General features: G+C 41.5%; 2 protein-coding genes and 1 pseudogene across 5 annotated transcripts; 2 read left to right on the top strand and 1 right to left on the bottom strand.

Annotated features, from left to right (window-relative positions):
- The first annotated feature begins 1,039 nt into the window (after nucleotides 1-1,039).
- Nucleotides 1,040-4,171, top strand: dhdh.1 (dihydrodiol dehydrogenase, tandem duplicate 1). The gene is made up of 7 exons (XM_040136209.1): nucleotides 1,040-1,129; nucleotides 1,293-1,404; nucleotides 1,494-1,657; nucleotides 2,161-2,413; nucleotides 3,133-3,257; nucleotides 3,442-3,592; nucleotides 3,970-4,171. The coding sequence occupies exons 1-7, from the start codon at nucleotides 1,040-1,042 to the stop codon at nucleotides 4,077-4,079; spliced, it is 1,005 nt and encodes a 334-aa protein (XP_039992143.1). The 3' UTR covers nucleotides 4,080-4,171.
- Nucleotides 4,172-5,754: 1,583 nt separating this feature from the next.
- Nucleotides 5,755-9,203, top strand: LOC120789746 (annotated as a pseudogene).
- Nucleotides 9,204-9,209: 6 nt separating this feature from the next.
- pkma (pyruvate kinase M1/2a) lies at nucleotides 9,210-27,421 on the bottom strand. 4 transcript variants are annotated; one of them, XM_040136170.1, is made up of 11 exons: nucleotides 27,300-27,421; nucleotides 20,379-20,563; nucleotides 19,631-19,722; nucleotides 16,471-16,602; nucleotides 16,131-16,317; nucleotides 15,714-15,984; nucleotides 15,272-15,422; nucleotides 14,900-15,052; nucleotides 12,780-12,946; nucleotides 10,708-10,889; nucleotides 9,210-10,483 (listed from the first exon to the last, which is right to left on the bottom strand). In XM_040136170.1, exons 2-11 carry the CDS (start codon nucleotides 20,533-20,535, stop codon nucleotides 10,377-10,379), a joined length of 1,599 nt encoding a protein of 532 aa, XP_039992104.1. In that variant the 5' UTR covers nucleotides 20,536-20,563; nucleotides 27,300-27,421; the 3' UTR covers nucleotides 9,210-10,376. The 4 variants fall into 4 exon arrangements, with proteins under 4 accessions (XP_039992104.1, XP_039992113.1, XP_039992095.1 ...); XM_040136179.1 differs by having other exon boundaries at nucleotides 27,305-27,385; XM_040136161.1 differs by lacking the exons at nucleotides 12,780-12,946; nucleotides 27,300-27,421 and adding exons at nucleotides 12,158-12,324; nucleotides 27,158-27,267.
- Nucleotides 27,422-27,778: the final 357 nt, after the last annotated feature.

Genomic DNA, 27,778 nt, shown 5'->3' with positions numbered 1-27,778 from the left:
AGAAAAATATGTTTAGAATTTGAAACCTCTGGTGAATATATAACGATCCTGACATGAAAATCCTTGTTTTTTCTCTACAAACTGATCCAGAAATTCTATATGACCTCTGTCAGATACTTTTCAAAGAGCTTCTGTTTCCCTTTTTCTCGGTTCACCTGATTTAGAAAACCTTTATATAATTCCTTGCAATGAGCTATGCAAAATCCTCAGAGCTTGAGAGAGAAGGTAAACTCCACTGACAACACAGTGTCCTCTACTGGCAGCATGTGGCAGGGAGTTTACACAACCGCCTGTCTGGCTAAATGGATAATATTTAGCTCAAGGGCAACTGAGCTGATGCTTTTCCATAGTCATCCTGGCTCAGCTTACTGGTCAGTAAAATTGCCCTGCTGTGGGCTCCATGAGCATTCTAGGAACCCAGCGTATCGTACTTATCCCAGCAACCTCCACGAGACTCCAGTTTAATCATTGGCTTCTGTGCGGCTGTCAAACCATCGCAGGCTAATCAGTGCCTCTCTGAGTGGGAAACAAAGCTCCTCCTAGTTCCAATACTTGACCAGCACTGCTGTGGAAGAGTGCTGATCTGTAGGCAAAGTGAACCCTAACCCCGGCCCGTACACATTAAACTGTGCAACTTCTCCGTGTTAATGATGGGAGAGAGCCCCAATGATAGTCCTGTTACAGATTGTTAGAGACAACTGGTGCAAACCACTTCAGCCTGGATTGAAAGGCCTGTATCAGCAACAACATAACAACACAGTTGGAATATGTGTGCGTGCGTGCGCGCGCGCGTTTGTGTGCATGTGTTACACCCTTTACCTCAGGGAGGGAGCATAAGGAAGGTGACACATCCTACCTCCCCAGCATATAAATGCAGGAGCCTTCTCGCTGAAGTGCTGCTTCAGTGCGCTAAGGCATGACAGTTTAGTACGTTTCTTCCCCTGAACGTGCAACCTTTCCCAAGGTCACAACTTGCCAGCAGCTCAGATCTTCACTGAAGCACCACCCTGCTCATTTGTGACTTACCACCCAATTCAACATGGCAACCCGATGGGGACTCTGTGGCGCTGGGAAGATCAGCCATGACTTCAGCGTGGCAATGAAGACTCTGCCTCCTGGAGATCACCAGGTACTCTGGTGAGCAAACAAGCTCACTACATTTTCATTCTAACACAAGATGTCTCCGTTGCAGTGAACAGAGCTGCGGACAGAGCAACAGTGTGATGAACATGTGTGTGTGTGTGTGTGTGTGTGTGTGTGTGTGTGTGTGTGTGTGTGTGTTTGTGCTACAGATAGCAGTCATTGCATCGAGGAGCTTGGAGCGCGCCAAAGAGTTTGCCAAGAAGCATGGTGTTCCTAAGGCTTATGGCAGCTATGAGGAGCTGGCCAACGACACAGACATTGGTGAGTTAAGAGCAAGGAACAGACTGGCTGCAAAGGCGGAGATAATGGTGTTGTTGGAGTCACCGATTGGAACATGTGTGTCCTCACAGACATTGTGTACCTGGGAGTGTTGCACACGGAGCACTGGAGAGTTGGTCTGCTGTTCCTCAACGCCGGAAAGAATGTGTTGTGTGAGAAACCTTTCGCTATGAACTCCAGACAGGTGAAAGACCTTGTCGCTGCCGCCAAGAAAAACAATGTCTTCCTGATGGAGGTAAGGTTTAAAGGATATAGTCATTTGCTTAGTGGCCACTTGCTGGCCATAAGGGTTGCCTTAGGTTAGGTTAGGAAAGAAGAATTTGTCCTCTTTAGTATCTTGTGAAAATGCATGCAAAAGTATCAAATACGGAAAAGGGATTTTGTTGCCTTTAAGTTATCTAATAAGCAGTATGTGAGGCCGTGAAGCCAAAAAGAACTGCAACAAACTCCTTTTACTCACACACATTCGTGCCAAACCTTAAAGCAGTAGTTTGACATTTTGGGAAACACTCATATTCACTTCCTTGCTAGGATTTAGATCAGAAATCATGTGAAGAAGCAGAACCCCGAATGTCCTGGGAATATTTATGACTCATAGTACAGGAAAACAAATTGTCTCGTTGTGGTTGACCAGCAGACCTGCCACAGTACTCATATATATAGTGGAGAACTGTGAAACTCCAGCATAAACTGTTTACTGTTGCAGTGGTGCTATGTTGTCACCTCTGTCCCTCCCAGGCCATCTGGTCCCGCTGTTTCCCGGTGCACGCTGAGGTGCGCAGGCTGCTGGCGGAGGAGGCAGTAGGGGAGGTGAAGCTGGTAAAGGCTTACTTCGGCTCCCCCCAGCTCCACATCCCCCGCTCGGTGGAGAAGGAGCTGGGTGGAGGAGCACTGCTAGATATTGGAGTGTACTGCCTGCAGTTTATCCTGATGGTGTTCAACGGGGAGAGGCCAGAGTCCATCCAAGCCACAGGGGTGCTGCTTGACTCAGGTATGATTCAGCACACAGGTCAAAAAGCAGAGATGGGATATAGATTAGTATCATTAATCACACAGCAAAATCAGTGATCACAAACTGGCCATTTAAACTATTCATCATGAAAAATAAAAAATAAAAAACAGGAAAAGAAGAATCCCTCGTGTGTCACAGGAGAAATTTAGATGGAAAATCACATTTTTAAATGAACTGTCCAAAATGTAAACACCTCAGGGAAGTATTCTTCACACAGAAAATCCCCGACTTATCTTTAAAATGTCAGACTAATCCAAATCCTCCCTGGAGAATACAGTAATACTTTAAAACTAGCAGGGGAATATGTAGCTGCATGTCTCACAAGTTATCCTTCAGTGTAAGACAATCACACTATAGATATAATGACATTTCCTTATCTTTTACTTACCTTTATGTAACATGTATCACAGTTTAATCAATGTACGTAAAAAAGTAACAGTGCATATTTGTGACCGTCTCTTTTTTTAATAAAAAAGTCATACCAGTAAAGCTGAATAGAGCTGAACTGACCTCACTGAAGTGCGCTGATTAAAAAAAAAAAAAAAATGCCTTGAAATGACCTGAAGCGAAGTGAACTGAAAGAAACTTGAAAGGGATTTTAAACAGTATCAAAAGTCGTATCGTTAGAATTCATTCATTCATTTGCTAGTTACCAGTTTTACAAAGATCTCCTTTTAAAAAAAAAAAACGTTTGGCAGGAGTGGATGAATCAGTGGTCGTGGTGATGAAGTTCTCCAGGAAGAGGATGGCCTTCTGTTCCTTTTCGATTGCTGCTCGACTTCCAAACGATGCCGTCATCAGCGGCACTAAGGGCTCCATCAAAGTATGCTTTGCTAGTCCTGTGCAGGAGCATTTTACTTGATTAAGAAATGACTGAGACATGCAGAGACAGAGATGACCCCTGATTACTTTCCCATTTAATTAAATGGAAGTATTTCAAGATCCATACCCACTGCATTTGGTATTTTTTTCGTTGAGCGATTGAATTTCCTTTTTTTGCCCTCTAGGTTCTCGGGCCCATGCACTGCCCTACCACACTAGTGGTAAATGACAAGGAGACAGAGTACCCTCTGCCTGAGCCGTGCCTCCCTCTGAATTTCACCAACAGCACTGGGCTTCGCTATGAGGCAGAGGAAGTGAGGCAGTGCCTGCTTAAGGGTAGGTCATGATAAAAGTAAAGTTCTGTACTTGTCTTCAAATAGATGCAATTGTTCGAAAAGCACACACCACTGTTTCAAAGGTAAGGTGAGTTTCAAGGGAAGACGCTGCAATTCAGTGAAACCGTCGCATTCGTGGAGCTTGCCACCGGCATTTAGATGAATAGTCATACTACAATGCACTCATCAGATCGATTCAGAATCAGCCGTTATCAGTCCTTGGGATGTCCTCTACCTAATACAGTATCACACTCCTATGGGTTTTGCTTCCCATTTTAATTTACGTAATCTTTACATCCCTGCTTTGACTTAATTTACGCTTCATGATGTTTCTTTCCGTCAGCCTGATTTCCCTGTTAAACTGCTCTTCATCCGCAGGGCTTAAGGAGAGCCCACGGATGCCTCTGGCAGATTCTGTCCTACTGACGGAGATCATGGATGGAATCAGGAAACAGGTGGGAGTTGTCTTCAGCCAGGACAGCCAGTGACATCACTGCAAAGCCGAGCCGTTTCACCTGACCTAAACCTACTCGGAGGGAACAGAGGGAGCTGCTCGGGGCAGGCTTTGGATCTTTGGTATTAGCAGATCACTCCTGGCACCGTGTGACAAAGCCTGAGCAGACACAGTGTCATCGAGGATAAAATTCTCAACTGCCACTGAGTTAAAGATACAGTCAGCAATTTATTGGAACATGTACATCTTGAGTGCGTTTACCACTGTTATTAGAGAGTTTGTTCTCTATATATTCTTTTTAGCATCTACATACACCCATGACAGCAGAGTCAACATGTAAACACCTTGTAGATTCTTAAAATACAGCACACGACAAACGTTGTGAGTTCTTCTCTGACACTGATCACGCCATTTTGAAAAATCTGGGTGAAAGCATGTTTTAAACCGAATATGTAAACAAACAGAGCAACCATGTTGTGTGTCACCATCCTGTAATCAAGTCCCAGGCCCTTTAAAGACAGACCTAGCTGTCACTGTGAGGCGTGTGATTGATGAATCCAATAAAGGACTGATTGTAAAAGCCATGTTTCATTTCAGACATCATCCGCTGGAGAGGAGAGGAGACTTGGAGTGGCACATTTGAATCAAAGTGTTCTGTCATGTCTGACCCTTGCAGCGCTGTACAAATAGATTCCTGTTCTCCTTGCAAAAAATAGGTTGCAGTGTTTGCTTTTCAAGGTTAGGACAGAGAAAGGCCTTATGAGTCAGCAAAGAACATGGCTCGTTTAATACTTGTTTTCAACCTTTTGGGCTCACCGGACTCCTAAAACCTGGAGGCTGTCTCATTGATACACGATGCAGCCATTGAAATCAAAATGGCCCTGTTTGATCATGTTGCTTTTGAATAATGAATAATGCTGAACACTTTCATTTTCGAGGAAACCATAAACATTTACATACTCGTTTCTTTCCACACATACCATGCTGTTTCTGTGCCACAGCATAACCAGTTATATTTACTGCATGAAGTTAAATAAAGGGACCATCCAGTTTCCAGCCATGATAAATATCAGCACTAACAAAATGTCCCTGTGCATGTCAGCTCTTACCAGCATCAAAGGGGCTATTTTGTAGCTGACCACTTGACCTCAAACCATTATTGGTGATTAAATTCACACACACACACACACACACACACACCTATCCTGAATCAGAGGTATTTCAAGCAATGCAGAAATGCGCTTGACAGGCAAATGATATAAAAATATTATAGATAATAGATTATAGATTTATCATTAATCCCAAGGGAAATTGTGTCAATGCAGCACGATAAAGAATTCACACTCTTTCAGTCAGTGGTGGAGATGAAACACAAAGTAGGGTTAATGGACACACCGGCAAATACTAAAGAGTAGATTTAAAAATAATGATAAGATAATAATAAGAAGAATAAAAACAAAATGAGCGGGCTCTCATGAGCACAGGCAGGGAGCTTCCCACAGAGGAGGAGATAAGCTCATTTAAACTGGTGTTACTTGACTGATAGTCACTATCTGGAGGTCACGTTCCCGTTCTGTGAACACATTTCATCACCATCGTGCTATTTTTGTGCAGCGTCACACAGTCAGAAGTGATGCTGTGTCTCCACCTTGTGGCAGCGAGCGGCCACTGTTTCGGTGTGAACCCATCCTGCCACCCGGCCGTCCAACATGGCAACCAGGTGGGGTGGGGGAGGTCTGCAGCGCCGGGAAGATCGAGTCATGCCTCCACCGTGGCCCTGAACGCTCTGCCTGCTGAAGACCATCCGGTGTCAGGATCCGTAGGCTCGCAGACACTCGTGCGCCATGTGACTGGAATGCGAGGCTGTCGTGCAGACTCGGGTCTCGGCGCCGCTCCTCGCTCCTCGCTCCCGCGCAGTCCTGCAGACTACGAGTGCTGCCGTCAGAAATCTGTCTCTAAATAAATGACTGAGACACGGTGCAGGTCAACCTGCAGTTTCAGCGAGCAGAGGCTGCATCCGGACGTCAGCGGGATCGTGTGCCTCGCGAGCCACAGTCGTCGGTATTCCCAACAGTTTGGCTTCCTTTTTTTTTTTTTAATACCGTAAAACAGGCTCTAAATGGGCATTTGAGATTTCTTCAATCCATAACCCAATAATTACGGTATGTGTGCAGATGTACATTTAAAAAAAAAAACTACATGTTTTAATATGAATATTTTTTATTATTCTTTATTACCATAATTTTGTAATCAGCAATAATCAAATGAAGGCAAAAAGCAAGCCTCAGATAATACAGTTTTATCTAAAGAGACAAACTGTCTCACTTGACTTAGTGCAGCATTGAAAGCTACAGGACTAAAATTAAATCTAGAGACTCCCCGTCTCCAAAATGAACATGACTTGGAGACTCTAATTCTGGAAGCAAGGGCTGATTAATTTACTTAGCAATTTTTTGCCCACATCCATTCACCAAAGGCCGAGAAAAGCAGGGTTCTTTACTCACATTTTTACTCAAAATTAGATGTTTAACGGGACTCTGCAGGGAAATGTAATTCGGCAATAATGCGTCCATACACCTGGGAAGACATCCTCAGACTTAGGCCTCGGAGTATACACTGCAACGTCATAGATTGTGGTGGGTCTTTTTCAGTCAAGTAAGAGCAGAGCAGCTTGTTGCGATAAATCGTGGTTTGAAACTGTATTCACAGGATGTGGCTTTGGCAGCTCGCAAGTTAGAGGATGCACCGGAGTTTGCAAAAAAGCACAGCATCTCCCGAGCTGGAGGTGCGGCAGATCCCGCCCTCTGCAAAGATGAAAGACGTCTTCCTCGTAGAGGTATGGATGGAGCAGACCAAATAGTAAAACCATCTATTCTCCGTACGGCTTAAATTCTTCTTCTGGCTTCTGGCCCAGGGTTGGGTGAGGTGAAGATGGTCAGATCGGAGATTGGCTGTGCCGTTGATGCACGTACCAAGACCGGTGCAGAGGGAGCTGGGTGGAGGAGCACTACTACACATTGGCATCTACTGCCTGCAGTTCATATGCAAGCCATGGGGGGGGGGGTCCGTCTGGAGACAGGTAAGTAAAAACAGGCCAGATATCATTTCCAAAGCACTGGTATCATTCAGTTGGCATAAGGGGTAGTGTTGCACTTACTCAATAACATGGTGGGCCGTATCAGTGGTGTAGGTTCAGCAGCACCGGTGAAAATAGCTGGTTCATTTTGGGTTTTTCTCACTGCGACATGTTTGCCCAAAAAAGGAAGTATTTTTGCTAACATGGTATCAGTCTCGGGAGTAAGGACAGAAGCCTGTCGTAATCAGCGAGTCATCCTCCTCACCACTGCTTTCTCTTTTGTTTACACAAATAGTACTGCGGTCACAAACGTTGGCGCTGGTAAAAGTTGGTTGCTTTTGTTTTTTCTTTGCTTTTGTGACACTATTGATCCCTACTGTATGTGAATTGAGAATTTTTAAGCACGTGAGTCTACCTGTCTGATACACTTCTTTTCTCTTTCTTCTCTTTTTTTTTTTTTTGGGTTACAAAAAACACTAAAAAATTAATTAAATTCAGGTCAAAGGGTTTCCTAAAGGTTTAGAGTGAAGACTGGCTCTTGAAATGTCTTCAAGAACCTCAAGCATGGCACAGTAAAAGTATTGTAGTAAAACACAGTAGAATTTACTGACTCAACATTCTGTTTGCAGAGGACACGTCACCAAACTCCTGAATTTTGTATTGTTATCTCCTCATTGAAAAAGTGCATCATATACGTATATGTATGTTGTTACAGGAGTGGACGAGACTGTGGCCGTCACTCTGAAGTTCTCCAAGAACAGGATGGCTGCGTTCACTTGCTTTTCAGGTGCACAGCTGCCCGATGACACCGTCATTGTAGGCACAAAGAGCACCATCAGGGTAGGTCGTCACTGCAGGGCCGCGTGATAAAATAAAATTCATAGTCTGTAATGCATTACCAATGTGCACTGTGCACATTTGTATCTTCAGTATAAAATTAAAAGTTAGTAAGTGGAGCAAGGTCATCTGTGAAGCAATTTAGGAAGGATATTAGGAAGTTATGTGTTGCGTAAAACCTGTGTTGTTTAACACAAAGATGAATACAGTACAGTATATCTAAGATATTTGCTGTCATGTTGATTTCCTGTCGCATGTCTTTAGGTCCCTGCCCACATGTGGTGCCCCACATCATCCGTGGTGGATGGGAAGGAGACTCGGTACCCAGTGCCCGAACCCCGTTAGCCTCTCAACTTCCTCAGTAGTACAGGGATGCGTTATGAAGCAGAGGAGGTTCAAAAATGTTGGCTCAAAGCTACGGTGATATTTTACTGTTTATCCATATTAATAGAGAAATTAATTAATGTATTAACTCAATATGTACAACAAGCACATTTTTGAATGGATATCTGAATGTTCAGGCATATTGTGACACTTGTTATACACACATTCAACACATGGTGGCAACAGAAACACTAAATGGCCATTTACTGTGTCTGTACTGTGAGAGTACACTGTACAGTGTGTTCTTACAGTACATTTTTTCCATGTAGGGCTGAAGGAGAGTGCGGTTATGCCTCATGCTGACTCTCTTTGGCTTGCTGAGGTGGAGGATGAGATTCGAAGGAAGGTGAGGGTGGTGTACAACCAGGACTGCCTGTAAATGTTTAACATATACCCAGGCTGTGATTCCCTATAATGTAACAAGTTTATTAAGTAATAATTTTGCTCTTACTGTTCCATGTGAACTATACATGCATACACTATCAGCAGTTAACCTTATTTTGTGAGGATGAGGAAAGTCAATTTTTTTGAGACAACTTTATCATCTTTTTCTCATGTGGCTGACGATGGTTAGCTCCAGTAGGGTTAATGTATTCTAATAAAGATTGAGACATTTGGAATCTTTTAAGTTCATCATAAACCTATCTACAACCTCACTGGATACGTAAGGTCTAACCACACAATGAAACACTGTAAAGCCTTTGGTTACTTTTAAAATAATAAACATTTTTATGGCTTTGCTTAAGAGTTTAGTCTTCCAAGAATATTTCACCTGAATCCTTCACTTTATGTAAATTAACTGTAGTGCCACCCACAAACTTCAATTCGTGATTATTCATAGTCAAACAAAACATTTGCAAGGCAGAGTTAAGATAGGTGCTCATCTCTTTATTGATGGAAATCCAGTCTTGTAGGACAGCTCAGTACCCCAGCTAAACCTTAAAATACACCTTTACATTTAGTTAGTTCTTACACTCTAGCATTACAAAGCATGTTAGACACATGAAGACAGCTACAGTGGGTCACTAATGTAGAAGGAGATAGACCAGAAAAGGGGTTCTACCCATCACCCACTGGGACTGAGGGGCAGGGTTTCCCCTCTGGAAAAAAAAAAACAAAACAAAACAAAAAAATAAATAAAAGTGCTCATTCTTATCAGTCAACTTTAGTGAACCAATATTAATCAGTTAGAACTTGGTGAGATCCAAATGCAAAGAAATGTAAAGGCTTCATGATACATCTAATAACACAAATACATTAACTAGCTCAAACACCTCTGGAGAGGACATCCAAAACTAACATTTCCCTATAGTCAGACAAAATATAAGTAGTATTGGATGTCCCAAAACAAAACTTCACCATTCACAAACGTCAAGTATAATATAGATTGTAACATTGTCTCGAGTAAAACAGGACTGCAACACTTACAGATAAACTTAAATACAGTGAAAGCTGACATTTAAGATATAAGAGACGCTTCATACAGACAGCACTACAGGGGGAACTGTTCGGGTGGAGTGGTTCGAGCCAAGGCTACACTGAAGGAGCCCTTTGATTTGGGATGCCACAAGTTTGTTCTTTCTGTTGGCAGAGGAGTAAACTGTTAAAGTACTCAAGGCGCTCTGTTAAGATCAGTCTGCCCCACCACCAACCCCACCTAAACAAGAGCCAGTATGCGCATGCACACAAACCAAGGTGCATTCACTCTTGGACTGGTTCAGTTTTAATAAGACAAGTGTCTGAGGGAATAAATACAGCAGTTTCTGGTTAGGGTGTATGAATCTGAGGCCCTGAAGACTGGTTTGAATGAGAGAATTGATGTGAAAGGAATGGAGAGAAAGTGGAATTGTACGGAAGGCTATGCCCTATTTTTTACTTTTTGCAGCACTGCCCAAACGATAAATTGTTCAGGAGTGGAATCTGTGATCCTGGATTTGGGTGTAAAGGGCTGTGAGCTGGAGTGGAGTGTGAGGTGGAGAATTATGAAAGATAGATGAAGGTGGAGGGAGAAAGCAGAGCAGCCCTGTTGGTTGTTCAGGCCACCAGAACCACACGCATGGTGTTGGTGTAACCGGAGCCTGGACGCCAGCCGGTCAAGACGATGACAACATCTCCCTCTTTGAAGAAGCCACGGGCTTTGCCTAGAAAAAATTAAATATAAAATATTCAACCAAAGATTTTTTTATGTGGTGTCTTAAATTCTGTTTAGCACGTTTTGGGACAGATGTTGATAGCAATAGGTATTGTGTTGTTTTTCATCTTAGGTTTCTAGTAAGTTGGACCCTCGTCCAACTGCATGTCAGCTTGTTCCTCCGCACTTTGAAATAACTGTGCGACATGCTGCAAGTAAGATACCAAGTCTTACCCATATCCATGGCAAAGTTGACGCGCATGTCAACGTCCTCTGCCCACACATCATTGGCAGGCTTGGTGTAGAGGACGGGGAAGATGCCGCGGTACAGGTGAGCTTGGCGGGCTGTCTGGGCATTACGGGTCACGGCCAGGATGGGGGCACGGGGCCTGTACCTGGAGATCAGGTGGGCGGACCTGCACATACACACACAGATTCATAAAGCTGAGCACAAAAGACTACCCCACTTGATTCACATTTTGAGTATTCCCCTTTTAACTAATGATTACATGATTAATGATTATGATGACGAAATGATTATGAAACGGGAACAAATTCAATGCTAAAATACTAAGTCATGCTTACTTCAAGTGTTGACAAAATCTGTTTAAACTTGGTTTTCAGAGTCAGCAATAGGCTCAGTTACCATGGCAGCGTGTTGCTGTACAGTTTACTATACAGATATACATTCAAAGGCAGGATTTAAAAATAAGTAAACATATTAAACCTTAGGTGTAATGATGCCTTTAAGCATTGTATAAGCCATTAACTTTAATATTTGATACTTGTAAATTAACTCCATGCAATGTGATTAAAAACGCAGCTACCCGATTAACAAGAATGTTGAGTTGTCCCACTCTAGCAGGTGCAACAGAACTAACAGGATAGTCAGGGAGCCTGAGCACAGGCTGTAAATGCCCACACAGTCCTGAAAGGTCACATCAGCCAAAATCAGAGACAACGCTTGCGGCGCATCATGGGTGTGCAGAAGTCAATGGCCCAATCCAATTGTACACTCTCCATCACCAGACTCTGAAGGCTCAGGACTTCCCCAATGTGAAATCAACACATTGTTGAAGAAATTACCTTCGATTAATAGCACTGTGATGTTATGTTACATATACTGTAATCCCAGTAAGCATAAAGAAGTGCTGGCAAGAACAAGTTTTTACGTGCTGTATTTGGCAGCAAGCATCATGTGTACAACCAATGGTTTCCATTAATGTTCTGATATGATTTGATATATATGTGGCAGTCAATTTAATTGGATATCATTGGAAATGGGAGCCTTACATTTGGCAAGAGAAAGGCCTCTGTCCCAGGTAACATGATTTCACTACATGTTGTCCCATTCCTTTTGAAGCATTTTAAGCCTTTGCCTCTGCACTCACGTTTTCACAGAGCTACAACAGGCGATGTTAAGTCTGTGAAGGGTGGACATTGGGACTGCGCTAATGACATCCCCTACTCTCTCTTGAAATCTGTTGCTATCTCCACCCACCCTATGTAACAGCACACAACAGACAAACACACACATGCACACAAACTTGAAGGAGAAGGGATGTGTAGGAGCGCATTACATGTCAGAGAGAATCAAGAGCTATGCTGGACAGACTGGTACGTGCTTGGCAACACCTTACCTTAAGGGCTGGGATCATTTCACCTCTATTCTACTCTTTCTTACCTCCCAGTCTTGGTGAGAACAATGATGGCACTAGCGCAGCATTTGAAGGATGACTCAACAGCTCCAACAGCCACAGCCTCTGATGGGTCTCTGGTCAGTTGGGAGTGTCTCCTCAGCTCCTCAAACAGCTGTCTGTGGAAGGTGGCTGCCTCGGCCTCTCGTGCTATCTGAGCCCCGAAGGACCATGAGGGAAGGGTGGGGGGGTTACTCTCAATCACACACACCACCACTACAGCACGCTGAGTCATTCACACCACTGTGAGTGACTGGCAAACACCGAGTTACACTCCTGGTTAAGTTTATTTGTTGGGAAAATGATAGAACATATAGTTCCTTTAAGCCCTTAAGCAAATAAAGAGAGGCCCAAAAACCTCAGTCTTGGGGGAAAATGGGGAAACAATTCAGTTACTGTATAACTTTCTACCTTTTAATACCAGCATTTTGCTCTTTAATATGTTCACATGGGTAAAAATCAGCCAGGAGTCTGCCCACGGTGTTTGCCAGGCTCTCCAGGTTATTTCCTCAGTCGGTCCCTGTCTGGCCCTACTCTCCTTCTCACAGACTACTCGAGAACCGATATCAGTGTCCTCCTTGACTTTCCAGGACCAGATAACCTGCCTACCTTCCAGAGCCCGTGAGCACAATGATCGCAGAGGCTAAGCTCTTAAAGGAGGCCTCGACAGCGCCAATTGCAATTGCCTCAGCGGGGTCTTTGCAGTGTGGCGTGGAACGACGCAGGTCCTCAAACACCTGCCGGTGGAACATGGCTGCCTCGGCTTCACGAGCGATCTGGCACAAGTGAGGGCAAGATGCATCGAGCAAAGGCATTTCCACACCAGGCACACGCAGGCGTAAAATGAGAAAAATGGATGAAAAAAAGGACAGGAACATGGAAAACAGAGAGAGACAATGTTAGAGAGAAACAAGAAGAACAGAAGTTAAAGTGAATAGAAGGGAAAGAAGGAAAGGACAGGGAATAGAAGAGTTAAGGTGTGCAGTTAGTGGGGGAAACAGGGAAACATCAACATTAAAACATATCCAAGAGTTAAAATTTTACCACAACCATTTACTGTACATGATATTAAATGTAAAATATTACAATACAATCTGGAGCTAAGGCAACTGTACTGTTTAAATAACCTTTTAAAAAAAGAACTATTCATCCTTAAGATAGAAAAAAATCTAATGACAAAAGATTAAATGACTGATTCAAGTTTAATAAAATAAAATCACAAAATAAACAACTTAATAAAACTATTTAAAAAAAAAAAAAAAACCTGACTTGTGTCAACTGGGAGTTGAAAAACAAGATGGGAGTTGAGATGCCATGCACTGCACACAGAGGTGAGGAGATGGTTAAAAACAGTCAGGAGGAATGAACAAACAAGTATTAGAAAGACTTAAGTAAATGAGAAAAAGACAAAGCTCGATAGAAAAAAGGGCTTAGACATAAAGTGTCTCAAATACAAGTCCGCTCAATTAGCTTTACTGTGGATTGTGAAGCAACCCGTGCAACTTCAGCATAAAGGCAGTGAGCTCAAAGGCAGGAGCTGTAGGACTGCTGAGTCACTCCTGCATCTGCATAGCAGTGCAAAAAACAGAGTATTGCCAAGAACAGTGGAGGTTAGCCAAGAAAGGCCTGAGCTGGGAAAGACAGGTAAGACAGCATTAGCTGCATTATCCATCCCTAATAATTGTGATTTTGATGCAAGCATTCATCAAGAATGTCAACACTCTTGGGTTATAAGACTTCAAAAAAAGTGTTTCACTTGTGTCTGTCCCTGACTAAAAGAAAAAAAAAAAAAAAAAAAAAGAAAACAAAAGAAACTAAAAACTCACAATTGCAGTTCCTGCTCCCTCTTCACCAGTCTCAATGTTATTAAAGATTATAAGCATATCTAGGTAGTCAGGGGTGACTCTGTGCACTGTAAGTCCTTGTTGACAAAAATTGGGCAGATCAGTTTGGGGAATACCATAGCAAATTAAGAAATGGTAAAGAAGAGCAGCCAAAGTGAATTTGTTAGATGAAGAGGTGCAGGTGACAGGCATTTACTTAAGTTCAGGGGGACTCAAACGTCCCAACATATCACACAGGTAAATCACGCTTTTTACTGCGTTCCTGTTGTATGGAAAATCACTGGTACAGTTATCCCCACTCTATGTAAATTATGCAGGGGGCCAGCGATTTAAAACACTTAAACAGCCGGAGCTAATATCCTAAGGATTCACAAGTTAGGTTGAACCAACTAGGGACACTGTCAATTTCGTTATCTTTAACTGATCACATTTCTTAATAGTGATTAATCGTTCACTGATTATTTGTTAGAATACTTCAAAGGCAGTGAAAACATAAACTTTAAATAAGTGGATGGATAAATGAATAAAAAAAAAATTCATTTCCAGTTGGCCTAAAACTCCTGACATCTTTAGCAACTGTTGGGCCAAGTGGAGAAAAGATGCTGTGTCACTGGGCAACTGAATGAGAAGTAATAGATGTGTACAGAAGAACACAAAAAAAAAATAAAAATAAAAAATCAGGAAACCAGAAAGCGTCATCTCCCAGTAGATGCTTATGTTTTATTCTGTAAATTAATTTTGTAAGAATTAAAAATTACTTATCATGCATTATCATGTAAACTTAATCGATTTCTCCAATCAATAGGTCTTACGTATTAAATTATACCCGTGTGCTTTTCCCCCCAGTGTTAACTATTTTTATATTTCTTATATACATTAACTCACCATGTGCTGCGTGCGTACAGCCTCCAGAGGGTAGTCTCCCTTGGCAGTCTCTCCGCTCAGCATGATGCAGTCGGCTCCGTCCAACACAGCGTTGGCTACGTCACTGCCCTCAGCACGGGTCGGTCTGGGCTTCTTGATCATGCTCTCCAACATCTGAACGGAGTTCATGTGAGGGGTTCAGAATATAACAAACAACACAACATAACAGCCTTTGAGTGGCATAAACAAAATGAATCCTTACAGTATGTTGTACCAAGATTACACTGAGACTGCCCTGCTTCTTCTCATTATTAACTGAAATTAAAATTAAACCTCGCCTCCTGGGGAAAATATAGCCTAAGGAATACAGTTTGTCCTTTGCCGCTTTCTGACCTGAGTGGCACACGTGATCGGCTTGCCAGCTCTGTTGCAGCGACCGATCATCATCTTTTGGGCCAGGAAGACCTTTTCTGTAGGGATCTCAATCCCCAAGTCACCACGGGCAACCATGATGCCGTCGCTGGCCTCCATGATCTCGTCAAATCTGCACAACAGGTAGAATATTAAAACCAATTAAAGCACAAAGTACAACTATCAGTTATCATTGGATGTTAATAGTTTTAAGGGCATGTGGAACAGGTGGGTTCATAAAACAGGATTTTTCAAAGCTAGAACTTTGCCTTCATAACCACAAGACTTTACATACATTGACATTTTTTGTGACCTGGCCTCTGGCCAAGAAAAATTAGATAAACAAACTGCAATGACGTAAACAAAAGATGTGACTTACATTAAAAAAAAGGAAGAGATGAAAACATTTCATCCACATACACACCTGCGCACACCCTCGTGGTTCTCAAGCTTGCTAATGATCTTAATGTCTTTGCCTTTCTCTCCCAGCACTGCTCTGACAGCGTGTACGTCTGCTGCTTTGCGGATGAAGGAGGCAAAGACCATGTCGACTCCCTGATCCACACCAAACTGCAGGTCCTTGACGTCCTTGTCTGAAACAGCAGGCAGGTCTACGGCAGCACCAGGGAGGTTCACTCCCTTCTTACTGCCCAGGGTGCCACCGTTCTCAATCTCGCACATGAGGAAATCAGAGCCTGGGAAAACATGAAATACAAGTGAGCTCAAATCTTTCATTAAGTATTAAGAGATAACAATTTTTTCTAAACCTTCTAATGGATCACAAGAGATCTTATAGGGCCCAATCATATTTACTATATGCGTTTCCCTCTCCGCTACTCACCAATCTCCTTAACCTGCAGGGATATGAGCCCGTCATCAATGTAGATCTTGCTGCCAATTTCCACCACTTTGGTAATGTTTTTGTAGTCGAGCCACAAGATCTCATCACTGCAGTTGTCCTGGTAGGTATCGTCCAAAGTAATCTTGATCATGTTGCCCTTATTCAGCTCCACCTCAGCTGTGCCACTCTGTCACATCATTAATAACACAGTTTTACTTTCTTTCTGGTTAGTTTTCATGCAAAATGTGCTTGATTGTCAAAAACAGTTACTAGTCATTATACTGTAACGACTACTGTTTTGATGTGAAGAGTGAGTGAGAACAGGTGATGCTAAACTCACTCCCTGGATGAGGCCAGTCCTGATCTCTGGGCCCTTAGTGTCCAGGGCAATGCCGATAGGCCTGTACTGGATACTGCCAGGCTGGAAGCTCTCACATGCCTCACGCACGTTCTTGATGGTTTCTGCGTGGTACTGCAGAAAGGAAGAGCATTGTAACACATTTAAAAATATCTCCACAGTAAAAAGACTAAGCAAGACACCGATTAAGCACCTGCTCGAGGACACGCAGTTATTGATTTCGATCAAACCTGTGACCTCTGTTTCTATCCAATCTTCTGCTGCTAGCACACAAATTACAAGGAAAAGAAATCACACTTTGGCAGTGGCACTGGTATAAGAGTTACTGTAAGTTGTAGGTTTTTTTTCAGCAGACATAAAAGTCAGACCGGGGCAATCCAAAGATAAGGTGCATCTGACAACTCACACAGCCATAAACATGAGTCATAATATCGGCATCACAAGGGGCCATATAGTTCTTCCTACCAATCTGACATGTTAAGGTTCACTGTCACCAAGCACAATAACTGAGAGCCTATAAATTGAAATGCTTTACAAATTAAGTGTCATTCAATAATGTAATTAAATAATACCTTAGAGATTACATATCATACTGTATCCCTTAGAGTAGCAATATACTGATACAGAATGTCACCCAAGTATGTCTCCTTGTAGGCACTTTGTTATGGTGAAACCACAAACACCACCTGAAAGGACTGCAATGTTTGTCAGCTGAGGAAGTTCAGTCTGTCTTGGGGAAATTCCTCCATGAAGTTGGTTCTGTTTTGATTTCCATAAAAACAGTACTCATGGTCTGATATTGTTTATACCAAAAACATTCCGACCAAACAAAAATTCAATTCAAAAGGATTACAGAAACATTGAAGGCTGGTGTACTTTAGCCCTGGAAATGTTGCTGCCAAAGTGGCCAACTTTGGCGACAAAAATGCTGAAGGAAATACTGGAAGGGAACTTCAGAGAAATTCAGTGCTGTCATATTATTAATGCAGCCATCTTTGCCCATTAGTGCAGGCTAATGAACACACAGCACAGTGTGTGTGACTTTGAAGACAGTGGTCTGCTGCACATGGCTTATACTGCCCACCAGGCTAACCAGAGCTTTCAGTGATAACTGAAGTGGCAAGTATTCACATTGACTGCCTTTCACACTTGCAACATACTGAACTTCAGTACACTCACTGCACGATGACTAAAAGAAAATCTGGATGGTCTCATGAACTGCCAAAAAAAACAAAACAAAAAAACAAAAAAAAAAATCCACAATTCTGAATCAATGATTTGAATCAATCAATGCTACATTGTAAATGTAAAGTTAATGTTCAGTTACATGGATTTATTTAGTTCTTCTTTCATTCAATCTTATTAATACTGGTTAAAGAAATGGGACTTCCTGTGTTTGCAACATAATATACTTTCCACTTCCCAATTTGGCTGTAAGTGGACTGACCTTGGTGTGGGTTTGTGAACACACACTCCAAAGAATCTAGGCGTGCTGCCCTGTTGAGGAGATGAAGGTAGCCGGGCAGGAAGCTACGGATGACGCATTTATAGTACCCTCAGAAAAGAAAGCTCTGGTTTCTTTTGCTGTTCTCTGAATTTAGAATAACCTTTGATCATGTTGAAACACCTAGACCGACATAAACCATCGGTACTTTTCACTTAGGAGGACTTCAAATATCTCAAAAAGAATTAATTATTTTTCTTGGACAGCTGAATCTTTGTGATTGAATCAGATTTTATATATCTACACAAACCTTTTCAAAATATAAAAAAAAAAAGGACCTTTAAGTGTACCATTTACACTACTGCTATCTGTTGTGCAGTGACATTACATTTCTAAATCTAAAAATGAAAGGGATTCTATGAGCATCTTGCTGAATCTCAATCGATATGGTAATTAAGCATAAAATTGTAATATTTTTAAATTACAGAACAATAAATAGACACTATGAATAGCCATAATTGATTTAAATTGACCAATTTCTCATACTGGATTAGATAAGCTGTTGATAAATATGATGACCCTCTGGACAGGGTTCTCAAACATTCTCCTCATGGAGAGCAGTTTGGTTGTTGGCAGTATTCAGCTCGCCTGGATTGACTGCCTGATTACAGTATATAAACTGCTGACAGTCAGCCAGTCTCTCTTGTCTGACTTCCAACCCTTCAAGTTAGTTGCTTATGTCTGGTGAGAAAAATCAGTTTGCTGTTACCTTTTTTAAGTTACAACTTGTGTGGTGTGCTCTCTTTGTCCTACCTCGAGCTGAATTTGGGCATAAAAGCAACTCACCTGGCCGTGCATTATTAGGTTTGCCTGACCAGTGACCTTATTTATACACGTGGCTGTCTTTTTCAGAAGAGATGCCAGGAGTGGTATTAAGAAAAAAGTGTTATAACTTTTTCGACTTTCAGAGAACTTGTACTGACAAGATGACAAAATTCATTCGCTACTTCTCTACATCTGTTTTTCAGATAAAATATGTATAGTCAAAAGGGAAGCTTTACCTTCAAAATTAGTTAGATTCTGACTTTTGTTTTGGAATTGTAACTTTAAATTTGCCTTTTGCTCATATCTTACTGTTCACGGATAATAACCATCAGTGTGCATTCAGCTGCGTTCAGCTAGTAGAAGTCACTTCAGTCGTCTGACCTCCCAAAAAGCTGAAAAATAAAAGTACTTTACAGGGCATGTGCCAGTGTGTGACACAAAGACTCAAATCAGGCTGCATCACTTATGATTTGATGTTTGTTAGCTGGCCCAAACTCTAATCTTAAGTAAGTTAGCATTACTATTTTTTCCATTCATGCTTGCTGGCCTAGTCTTGCTTAAAGTGCCAAGCTGATTGCAGTTGAAAAAGAATTATGTGCTTGTTCACTGTGAGCTTTGTTGATCGTCTACTTTCACCATATATATATTATGCAAAGAGTTACCAAACCCGTGTGAAAATCTAAAAAAAAAAAAAAGAGAGCAAAGATTGCCTCAAAGATCAACAAACTGACCAGTGGCATTCTGTGATAAAGCACAGAACTATGTTTGATGAAAATTATCAGCACAGTTTAAACGTGACTTTTAACGGTCTGACGGGTTAGCTGTACCTGCCCAGTTCATGTACAAAGTAGAGAGAGTTGTGGAAGGACCCACCTCATGTGTGCCATGCGAGAAGTTCAAGCGAGCAATGTTCATTCCAGACTTGATCATCTCCTTCAGCATATCCACAGAACGAGAGGCTGGCCCTGCAGGCAGTCATTGAAAGGAAAGGATTGAAATTTTTAATGTTATTTCATTCTCCTGGTAATAGAGCTACTTAATCAATAATGCATTAACTACAATCCAAATCTCAATACCTGAAATTAAAAATCTACTACACTATGTGTATTATGTTTCATTTTCTTTTTAAGGAGCCTCTTTACTCAGTTCCATGCTAGTTATGGTTATTGCTAAGTCCAGTCTTACTTATACTTGGTTTTAAACAGGATACAGTATTTTCATGTGAATAAAGAAGGTTGTATTTATATGTTCGCAATGTAAAGTATGAAAAAGAAGACAGCTTACTGTCAATTTACAATGTCAATGTGCATTAGACCTGCCTTGTTCCAAAAGATAGATGAACACTGATTAATAAATATGGTCTAATAATGGAACAAAGTAATTATGAACATAATTTTCTGCATCTGTAGAAACCACGTCTTGGCAATTAAACTGGCTAGTATAGCTGAAAAATTAATTTCCTTTAAATGTATGAATAACCTTTAATTTAATTTGGTTTAATGTGTTCTCTTGAGGAACGCACTGCCACAATAACACACAATGGAAGGCATGTTTCCTTGTGTTTGACTAACAGTATAAGTTTTTCTGTCTTTAAGCGTGCAGACAAACAATGTAGACCAACCAATGGTGCAAATGATGCCAGTGTTGCGTGCAGTGGTGGGCACAGAATCGATATCCAGCAGGCACATGTGTTCCAGGAAGGTGTCAGCCATTGCAGCGTTGAGCTGCTGCGTCTGGATGAAGGCAGAGCCCATGTCTAGAGACTTTGGGTGAGGCATGGCGATCACTGGTGAAACTGTAGAAGTGCTGCAGGAAAAAATTGAGAAAAATGAAAGTTAATTTAGAGGACACAGTGAATGTAACTAACAGCTTTCTTCTGTTAACCACTGTTGGCTCAACTCTGTCCAAAATTACAAGTATATAAACTGAATCTGATTTTTAAACCAACCTTCAAACCTTAATTGCCTTTGGCCAACAGGTAAATTAAACTTCGCACTACGGATGTATTCATGTAGTTTAGTAGGCTGACCGAGCCAGGGTTAGAGAGTTACTGAGTATCTGCCCTGCTGTGTGTCCTTAACAACATACTGTAACTAACCCTGCTCTGTAGCTAACTTTGTGGTAGTCAAGCGAAATGAACAGAATCTCCCTGTGGGAATCCATTCATGAATTATGTATTAATTGTTATCTATTTCTCAGCCACAATGGCTATGGACAATTTATGATTAAGCTTATGAAATGCAACCACTGCAACTCTACCTAGACAAAAGGTCAATGTGAGCTTTTTTACACAAGGCTGTCTTTTGTTGAGTTAGTATTTGGCTTTTAGGTAGGTTTATACAACCAAAGGTTTATGCAGAGAATAAATGTATACTTTTGACAACTGAGAAAAACACTCCAAACCTTACAGGTAGCTGTCAGATGTCTTCATACTCTAGACTGAGAGTAGAGTAGTATGCCTTATTGAGCTGCTACACTATATTGTACAATCTGTCCCCCCCCACCCACCAACTTCTCCCTGAGTCACCCATGACAATAACACCATCACGAAACTCATCTACATGGCTGGAATTGCCTAGCATTCATCATGATACTTTCAATACTCCCTTCTAGCCAGACAAGCAAGCAAGCAAATAACTAAATAACTCACTAAATAAATACATACATACAGCATACTGTACATGGCAGCATCCTGTGCACTAGTAAATGGCTCAATATTGTCCTGTGCACACAGTGTACGTGGATGTGTACCTTGCCTGAGAGATCTCCTTTTCTCCTTTGGTCCAACAATGACAGAAACTTCAGAGGAACCATATAGACTTGTAAACATGTCATCGAGGCATGTTTCAACGAACATGCCAACAGAGAAGGTGTATTTGAGCAGGGTGTAGTATTGCTTCTCTGTAATGATAAGGAATGTTGCTTCTACTAGGGCTCGGGTTGCTGTGAATACATAAATACTCTGAGGAGGAAATGCTCAATTTAACAGTCAATCTGGTGATATGGTAAGTAGTAGAAATTTGTGTGATTCAAGCATAAATTGGCGAAATTTCAAATCTTACTGAAACTGGGATCCAGAACAAGCAAGTATGCAGCTACACTTTTCATTAAGGTGTCGCTTGATTGTAGACTTTGACAATGATATGCCTACCTCCTGGTGAGTGTTCTTGACCTGTCTTCTGTGGTCTTCCGCGCATTTTGGTGTTGCTGAGCTCGCAAGTGCATTCCTTCTTTTTAACAATGCACCAAATTGTTGATTTGGTCACTCCTAGTTTCTGCTATCTGTTTGATAGATTTGTTTTGTTTTTTCAGCCTAAAAATTGCCTCCTTCATTTGCATCAACACCTCTCCTTACCGCATATTGAGGATTCCCATGAACAGCTACCAAATGCAAATTCAACACTTGGAATCAACTCCAGACCTTTTATCTGTTTAATTTGTCATGAATTAACAAGGATACAGGCCACACCTGGCTATGAAACGGATTGTCTGTCAACTGTCCATTTACTTTTGAGCCTCTGAAAATGAAGGACTATGTATAAAAATGGCTGTGATTCCACAAAGGTTAATGCGATATTTTGGTTAAACACCTTGAATTAAAGCTGAAAGTCTACACTTCAATCACATATTGATTTGTTCGTTTCAAATCCATTGTGTTGGTGTACAGAGGCAAAATTAAGAAAATTGTGTCACTGTCCAAATACTTAGGGACCTAACTGTACAAGAGATTAAAAAGTAGTTAATAGAAGATACCAATACCCCTATGTAAACTTTAAACAGTTACCTTAATATAATGACTCTCTGCCAGGCACCAACTCAGGCCACAGTACAAACCATCTATCGGCGAGATTAGATACTCTGTTTAAATATACACTGAATTCAACATTTTCACTGGTTGCTTCTTTGAGAGAGCAACAGGTTGAAAACTTGATATCTCTTTGAGGCAGCAACTCCCTTATCCTTTTCTGATCCCAGGTGGTCCTAGGGAAACACTGAACAATATGTACATTTAGACCCAGCTAAGGTGTCTGCAATGTTAAGTGTTGGACATTTAATATAAATAAAGATCAATTTGCTAAACGGTTGTTCCATATCAGCCACTGAAGGTACTAAGGATGGTTCTCTATTACTATTAAAATGACTACTTTGTCCAATCTATAATAGAACAGACTGCGAATACCGCAAAGAGAGTGGGAAAACAGACATGGTAAATTTCTGATGGTTGCAACTATGGATGGTTCAAATGCAACTCAAGATACATTCATAATGGCCTACCAGAGTTAGTCTCTCATAGGAAAATCTGTTGCATTCCACAGTAACACTAGCGGCCTGACTACCTCTTAGTCATCACATCCTAGTTACAACTTCATCATGGTGGGGGATTCCAGGCACAGCCGCTATACCAACAGGCTTCTTCAACAGGAACCACTGACTAGTGATGTAACATTTGAGTCAATGGGGCAGAGCAGTGCCAGGCCAGTGCTGTACGTGAGCAAAGTCACATCTCCACTAAGGCAACACACGACCATGAAAAGGCGAGAGGCAGACATCTGAGTGGGCTGAACCAAGGGGAAAGACTGCACAGGGGAGAAAAGAGTCTGAAATACTGGCAGTTACTGTAATGTGCAGCGTGTGTTGTTTGTCTTTTTTAAACAATTTTCCCGTTTTTATCATTTACAATATATAAAGGGTATTTTTTTGAGGGAACATAATTGAATTTCAGAAGTGTATGCTACACATTTGCATTTCTTCACAAAATGTTCATATAAATAGTACAATACAAGGACCAGGACAACTCCAAGATCTATCACACTGTTGGAAGGGGAAAAATACAAAAAACAAAAAACAAAAAAACAAAAAAAACAAACACCTGATGATGACAATAATCAATTAATTGTTTTAATAGGATTTTTCCAACTATTAGAGAGTTAGACGCAGCACAAGTGTTTTTACACAGCACCTAAGCCAATTGAATGGAAAAATTATGCATAAAGTTTACTACTGCTTTCAATGCATAAATTTAGTAAAATATCTTTCTTAACTGGTCTGCTGTTGGAGCATGATACGGATATCACCAGCTTCAAAGTTTAACGTACTTCTACAGACAATGCAATACTGACAGTTGCAATTGCAAAACTGAAAGGGGATGCACATTTTCTTACAGGGAAAGGTAGTGATTAAGTTTCAGGCAGCTCTCCTTACAAGCTGTTTTGCTACTTGAGCACATAAATGGACTACAAACCAGTTACATTTTCAAAAATATAGCCATGGTAAAAAGTAATTGTAGTAATAAATCAGTAGTTTACACCTTTGGTACCACAGAACCTGGCTGGCTTTAAATGCCACTGCTACAAAACAGTGACATGTAAAATATGTATTTTTTTATGCAAACTAGAACGCTTATGTTTAATGTCTGATAATGTCCCCACCCACCCACTAATAAACCTTTTTTCTGTTCTTTTTAAAAAAAAATCTCTTTTCCATTTGAATCATAATTTCCAGGCTTTTCAAGTAAGGCTTATTGAGGGATTACCTGTCATGTACTGTATTGTGTTTAGCATGTTTCCCTTCAACACCTTTTTCAGGACTTAAGATGAGCATTTGCTAAAACTTTGCTGAATGTCTTTGCATTACTGCCATGAGGTAGGGATCAAATTTCATTAGCGCACAGGTCATAGCCTGTATCTTCATCAGTTGAATGCAATGTCATTCTCTGGCAAGTCAACATCAAATACTGCATGTATCCTCAGGTGAGGTTTAATTTTTGGAGCTATCAGAGGGAATATCAGGGGTAAATCAAATAACAGAAAATCAAGTATACTTCACTAAGTGCAGCAATGTCTTGGCCTGTCTGATGTAGTCTGCCAGCTCCTGGTTGTTATGGAAAGACAATATGACATTATCCACCAGAATGGCCCACTGATAGACATGGATAGTGTGTCTGACCCCAGGAGAGCCAGTGAGCAGCCACCACAAGCCAGCAGCAGCCATAGTTACCCTGACACAGACGCAGGGCTAACTTTAGAGCTGGCTGTTAATAATCCCCACCAATCCCTTCCCAACACATCTATCTTTGTAATGTACTCTCTTATTTTAAAATACTCTCAGTCACTATTATTTCCTGTCTCTAGACATTTTCCTTTACAGTTATCTATGAAATTATTTCCTGTCTCTCTAGACATTGTCCTTTACAGTTATCTATGAAATATGTCTGTGCAATCATTAGTATACACAAAAGAATTGCTTTAAGGGTGACATGACATTTAGTATCATCTACAATAGATATGACTTAATACTGGGCTAATCCAAGCTGGCTCACAGAGACAGTAGATGGTTTCTATCAGTCACACTCACTCAACCAAGGCACCATTTGCAGGTTGCACTACATACCCCCAGTAGATCTTCCTGTTCCTTCTGGGGACAAACAGGCACGTTACTACAAATGACCTCCACAACAACCCCAGCGTGTTGGAACTTGCAATGCCAATAAGCGAACCACTTCCTGCACCAGATGTCCAAGCAGAACTGACCGCTGCAGTGCGCATGCATAGGTACGACACTTTCAGGAGCTCAAGAGTAAATCCCTTCAATGAGGATAAAGGACATGGCGGTTGCCTGCTGTGACCAGGCAATCGCAACGACCTGATACAATGGACGTACATGAGACTTCTAGGACGACACACCAGAGCAGTGTCACACCAACGTTACCATCAGCCTAGGTCACACTACACCCTAAGCCTAAAAACAGAGCCTTGACTAATAATAACACAGCTTGCAGTGTCTGTCTGTAGAAATCTAATACTCGGAATGTACGATGGTACTTACACTATGTAGGCCTGTAAACTCCAACACAAACTTTAGATGGGAAATCGCATGGGTTTAAGTTCATGAATGGTACAGAATGCTATGCATATTCAGGGTGTTTCAAATATACATGCTAAATCACTTGGCATCATTTTTACCTAATCACCTTACATCAAATTGGGTTCATGGAGTTTTGTCGGTGCAGTCAAGTGTGTCTGCAGTGGCAAAGGACCCATGGGTCTACATAGCATTAGTCATCAAACAGGCAGCTATGGTGGGAAAAGACTGTATGGGAGAAATGCTAGCTGCAAAAGGCCTACTTTACTGCACTGGCCACTGACTATGCTGCTTCTGAAATACTTAACCACAATGGCAGGTCAAGGACTGTAGCCGATGGACTCCACAATTCATTATCATATTTGCAGATGGCTCAGTACTTTACAAAGTGCTTCTTTAAGTAGACAAACAAAGGTGACAGCTAATATTACAATTTAACAGTATATACTTAAGAGTACATTCTGTTTATTTCACCAGCTTTTCACCTCTGGTGATGAATCAGCTCCAGCAGAGTTTAGACTTACAGATAAAGTTATAGACTCATAAATTATAATTTTACATGCACCTTTAGACAAAGCCCTGCCTCGTCTTCTTTCAGTTGTTTTGGGAACAGGCTGACAAACAGGGCATTGTCATCACATAGAAAGAACGAGACAAGGAGAGCTAAAACCATACTTCCTTGCAACCTAGAACGGCAAGGTGAACTCTGCTATGCTTCTCATGTAACTAGTATCAACAAGGCCTCTTAACTGTGGTACCACTGCAGCAAGCCACTGCAGTGAAGCTGCCAAGGCAATGTACACACTTCAAATTTCATTTATCATCGGATGAATATTTCCTTAAACATAACTAACGAGGTTCGCGTTTATCTAAAGTGTTTCTGAGGAAATATTACAATAGAGATGGATGGACGGATAAACCTGATGAATTAATCTAATGGCACGAACTGCCATGTGAAGGAACACGACGATAACACACGACTTTTAATAATGTAGGATAGTTTTAAGTCGGATGAATTCATGTCATCAGTATTTTATTCTAGAACAGTTAAATAAAACGCAGACGATGCGCTAAAGACCACGTTCTCATCCTGCGTCACATTTTCCTGATCTAGAGACTTCACGCTGTCTGGCCAATGGGAGGTCGAGAAGAAGGAGCGGCCACACCCACAACCGTAGGCAACAGGAAGAGATTCTTCAACGTTCACCGTTTCAAGGAACACCTTGAATTGTATTCTTTTAACAGTAATAACTGCGTTTTGCGATGAAACAAGACTATAACATGTTAGCAGTTAGTAACAGAGAGAACTGCTCGGTGCCCTTAGTTTATCCATTCAGTAACTGCATTTTCAAATCACAACGTTGCTGAACACGCAGTAAGCCAGTATAGTAGGACTTATCTTGCCCAATTACATAAGTCCAGCTGCCCTGGAATTTAAAAAATGATTTCGATGAAAAAAAAGAAAAAAGAAAAAAAAAGTTGAGTAGTAAAGAGTGGAAACAAGCCACTAGTGACTGTCTCACATATTCCCAGACTTACCAGCTCGCAGGATGTAGCAACATAAATAATAAAAGGCAAAAGGATTAAGGCAGTAATGTGACTACGCACATTTGCGACAAGTTTTCAGGTCGGTTCAAGGGAACGGCTAAGTGCTATAGCTGCCCATGTCGAGGATACCCACCTTACCTCGCTGTGCAACCTGCGTGGTCCGATGTAACTGCTGTTACACTGAGAGCAGCTCAAGGTGATCCCCCCTAGTCACTCACTCCGCGGAACTACTTTCTAGGGATGCTGAGACATATCCATCCGAGAGAATATAGATAAATGAAGAGGAATGCACAGCCTTAAGATGTTAATATCGACCGTATTCGTCACCGACTATTCAAACGTGTGTTTTATTTCAGTACAACGCTTGTGGAAAGTCAGGAAAATGTAAAAAATGAAAACGAGGCGGAAGGATACGCAGAAACAAGGTGGAAGTGCTCGGTAAAGTTAGGGAGCCAATCGGGGCGCGTGAATGCATCAGTAGAGCATGGAGTCCGACATGTGACTGTTGATGGCGTGCTGTAGTTTCCTGGAAAAAAAACGCAGTCGTTTGGTTACTATGGACATTCAGTGTCTTGTGTCTTTGTGAGATTCGAATTAGTGATCTGTCATGTC

Source organism: Xiphias gladius, chromosome 1, assembly GCF_016859285.1.
Source record: "Xiphias gladius isolate SHS-SW01 ecotype Sanya breed wild chromosome 1, ASM1685928v1, whole genome shotgun sequence".
Taxonomy (NCBI): domain Eukaryota; kingdom Metazoa; phylum Chordata; class Actinopteri; order Istiophoriformes; family Xiphiidae; genus Xiphias; species Xiphias gladius.
This window is presented reverse-complemented; position numbering and strand designations above follow the sequence as displayed.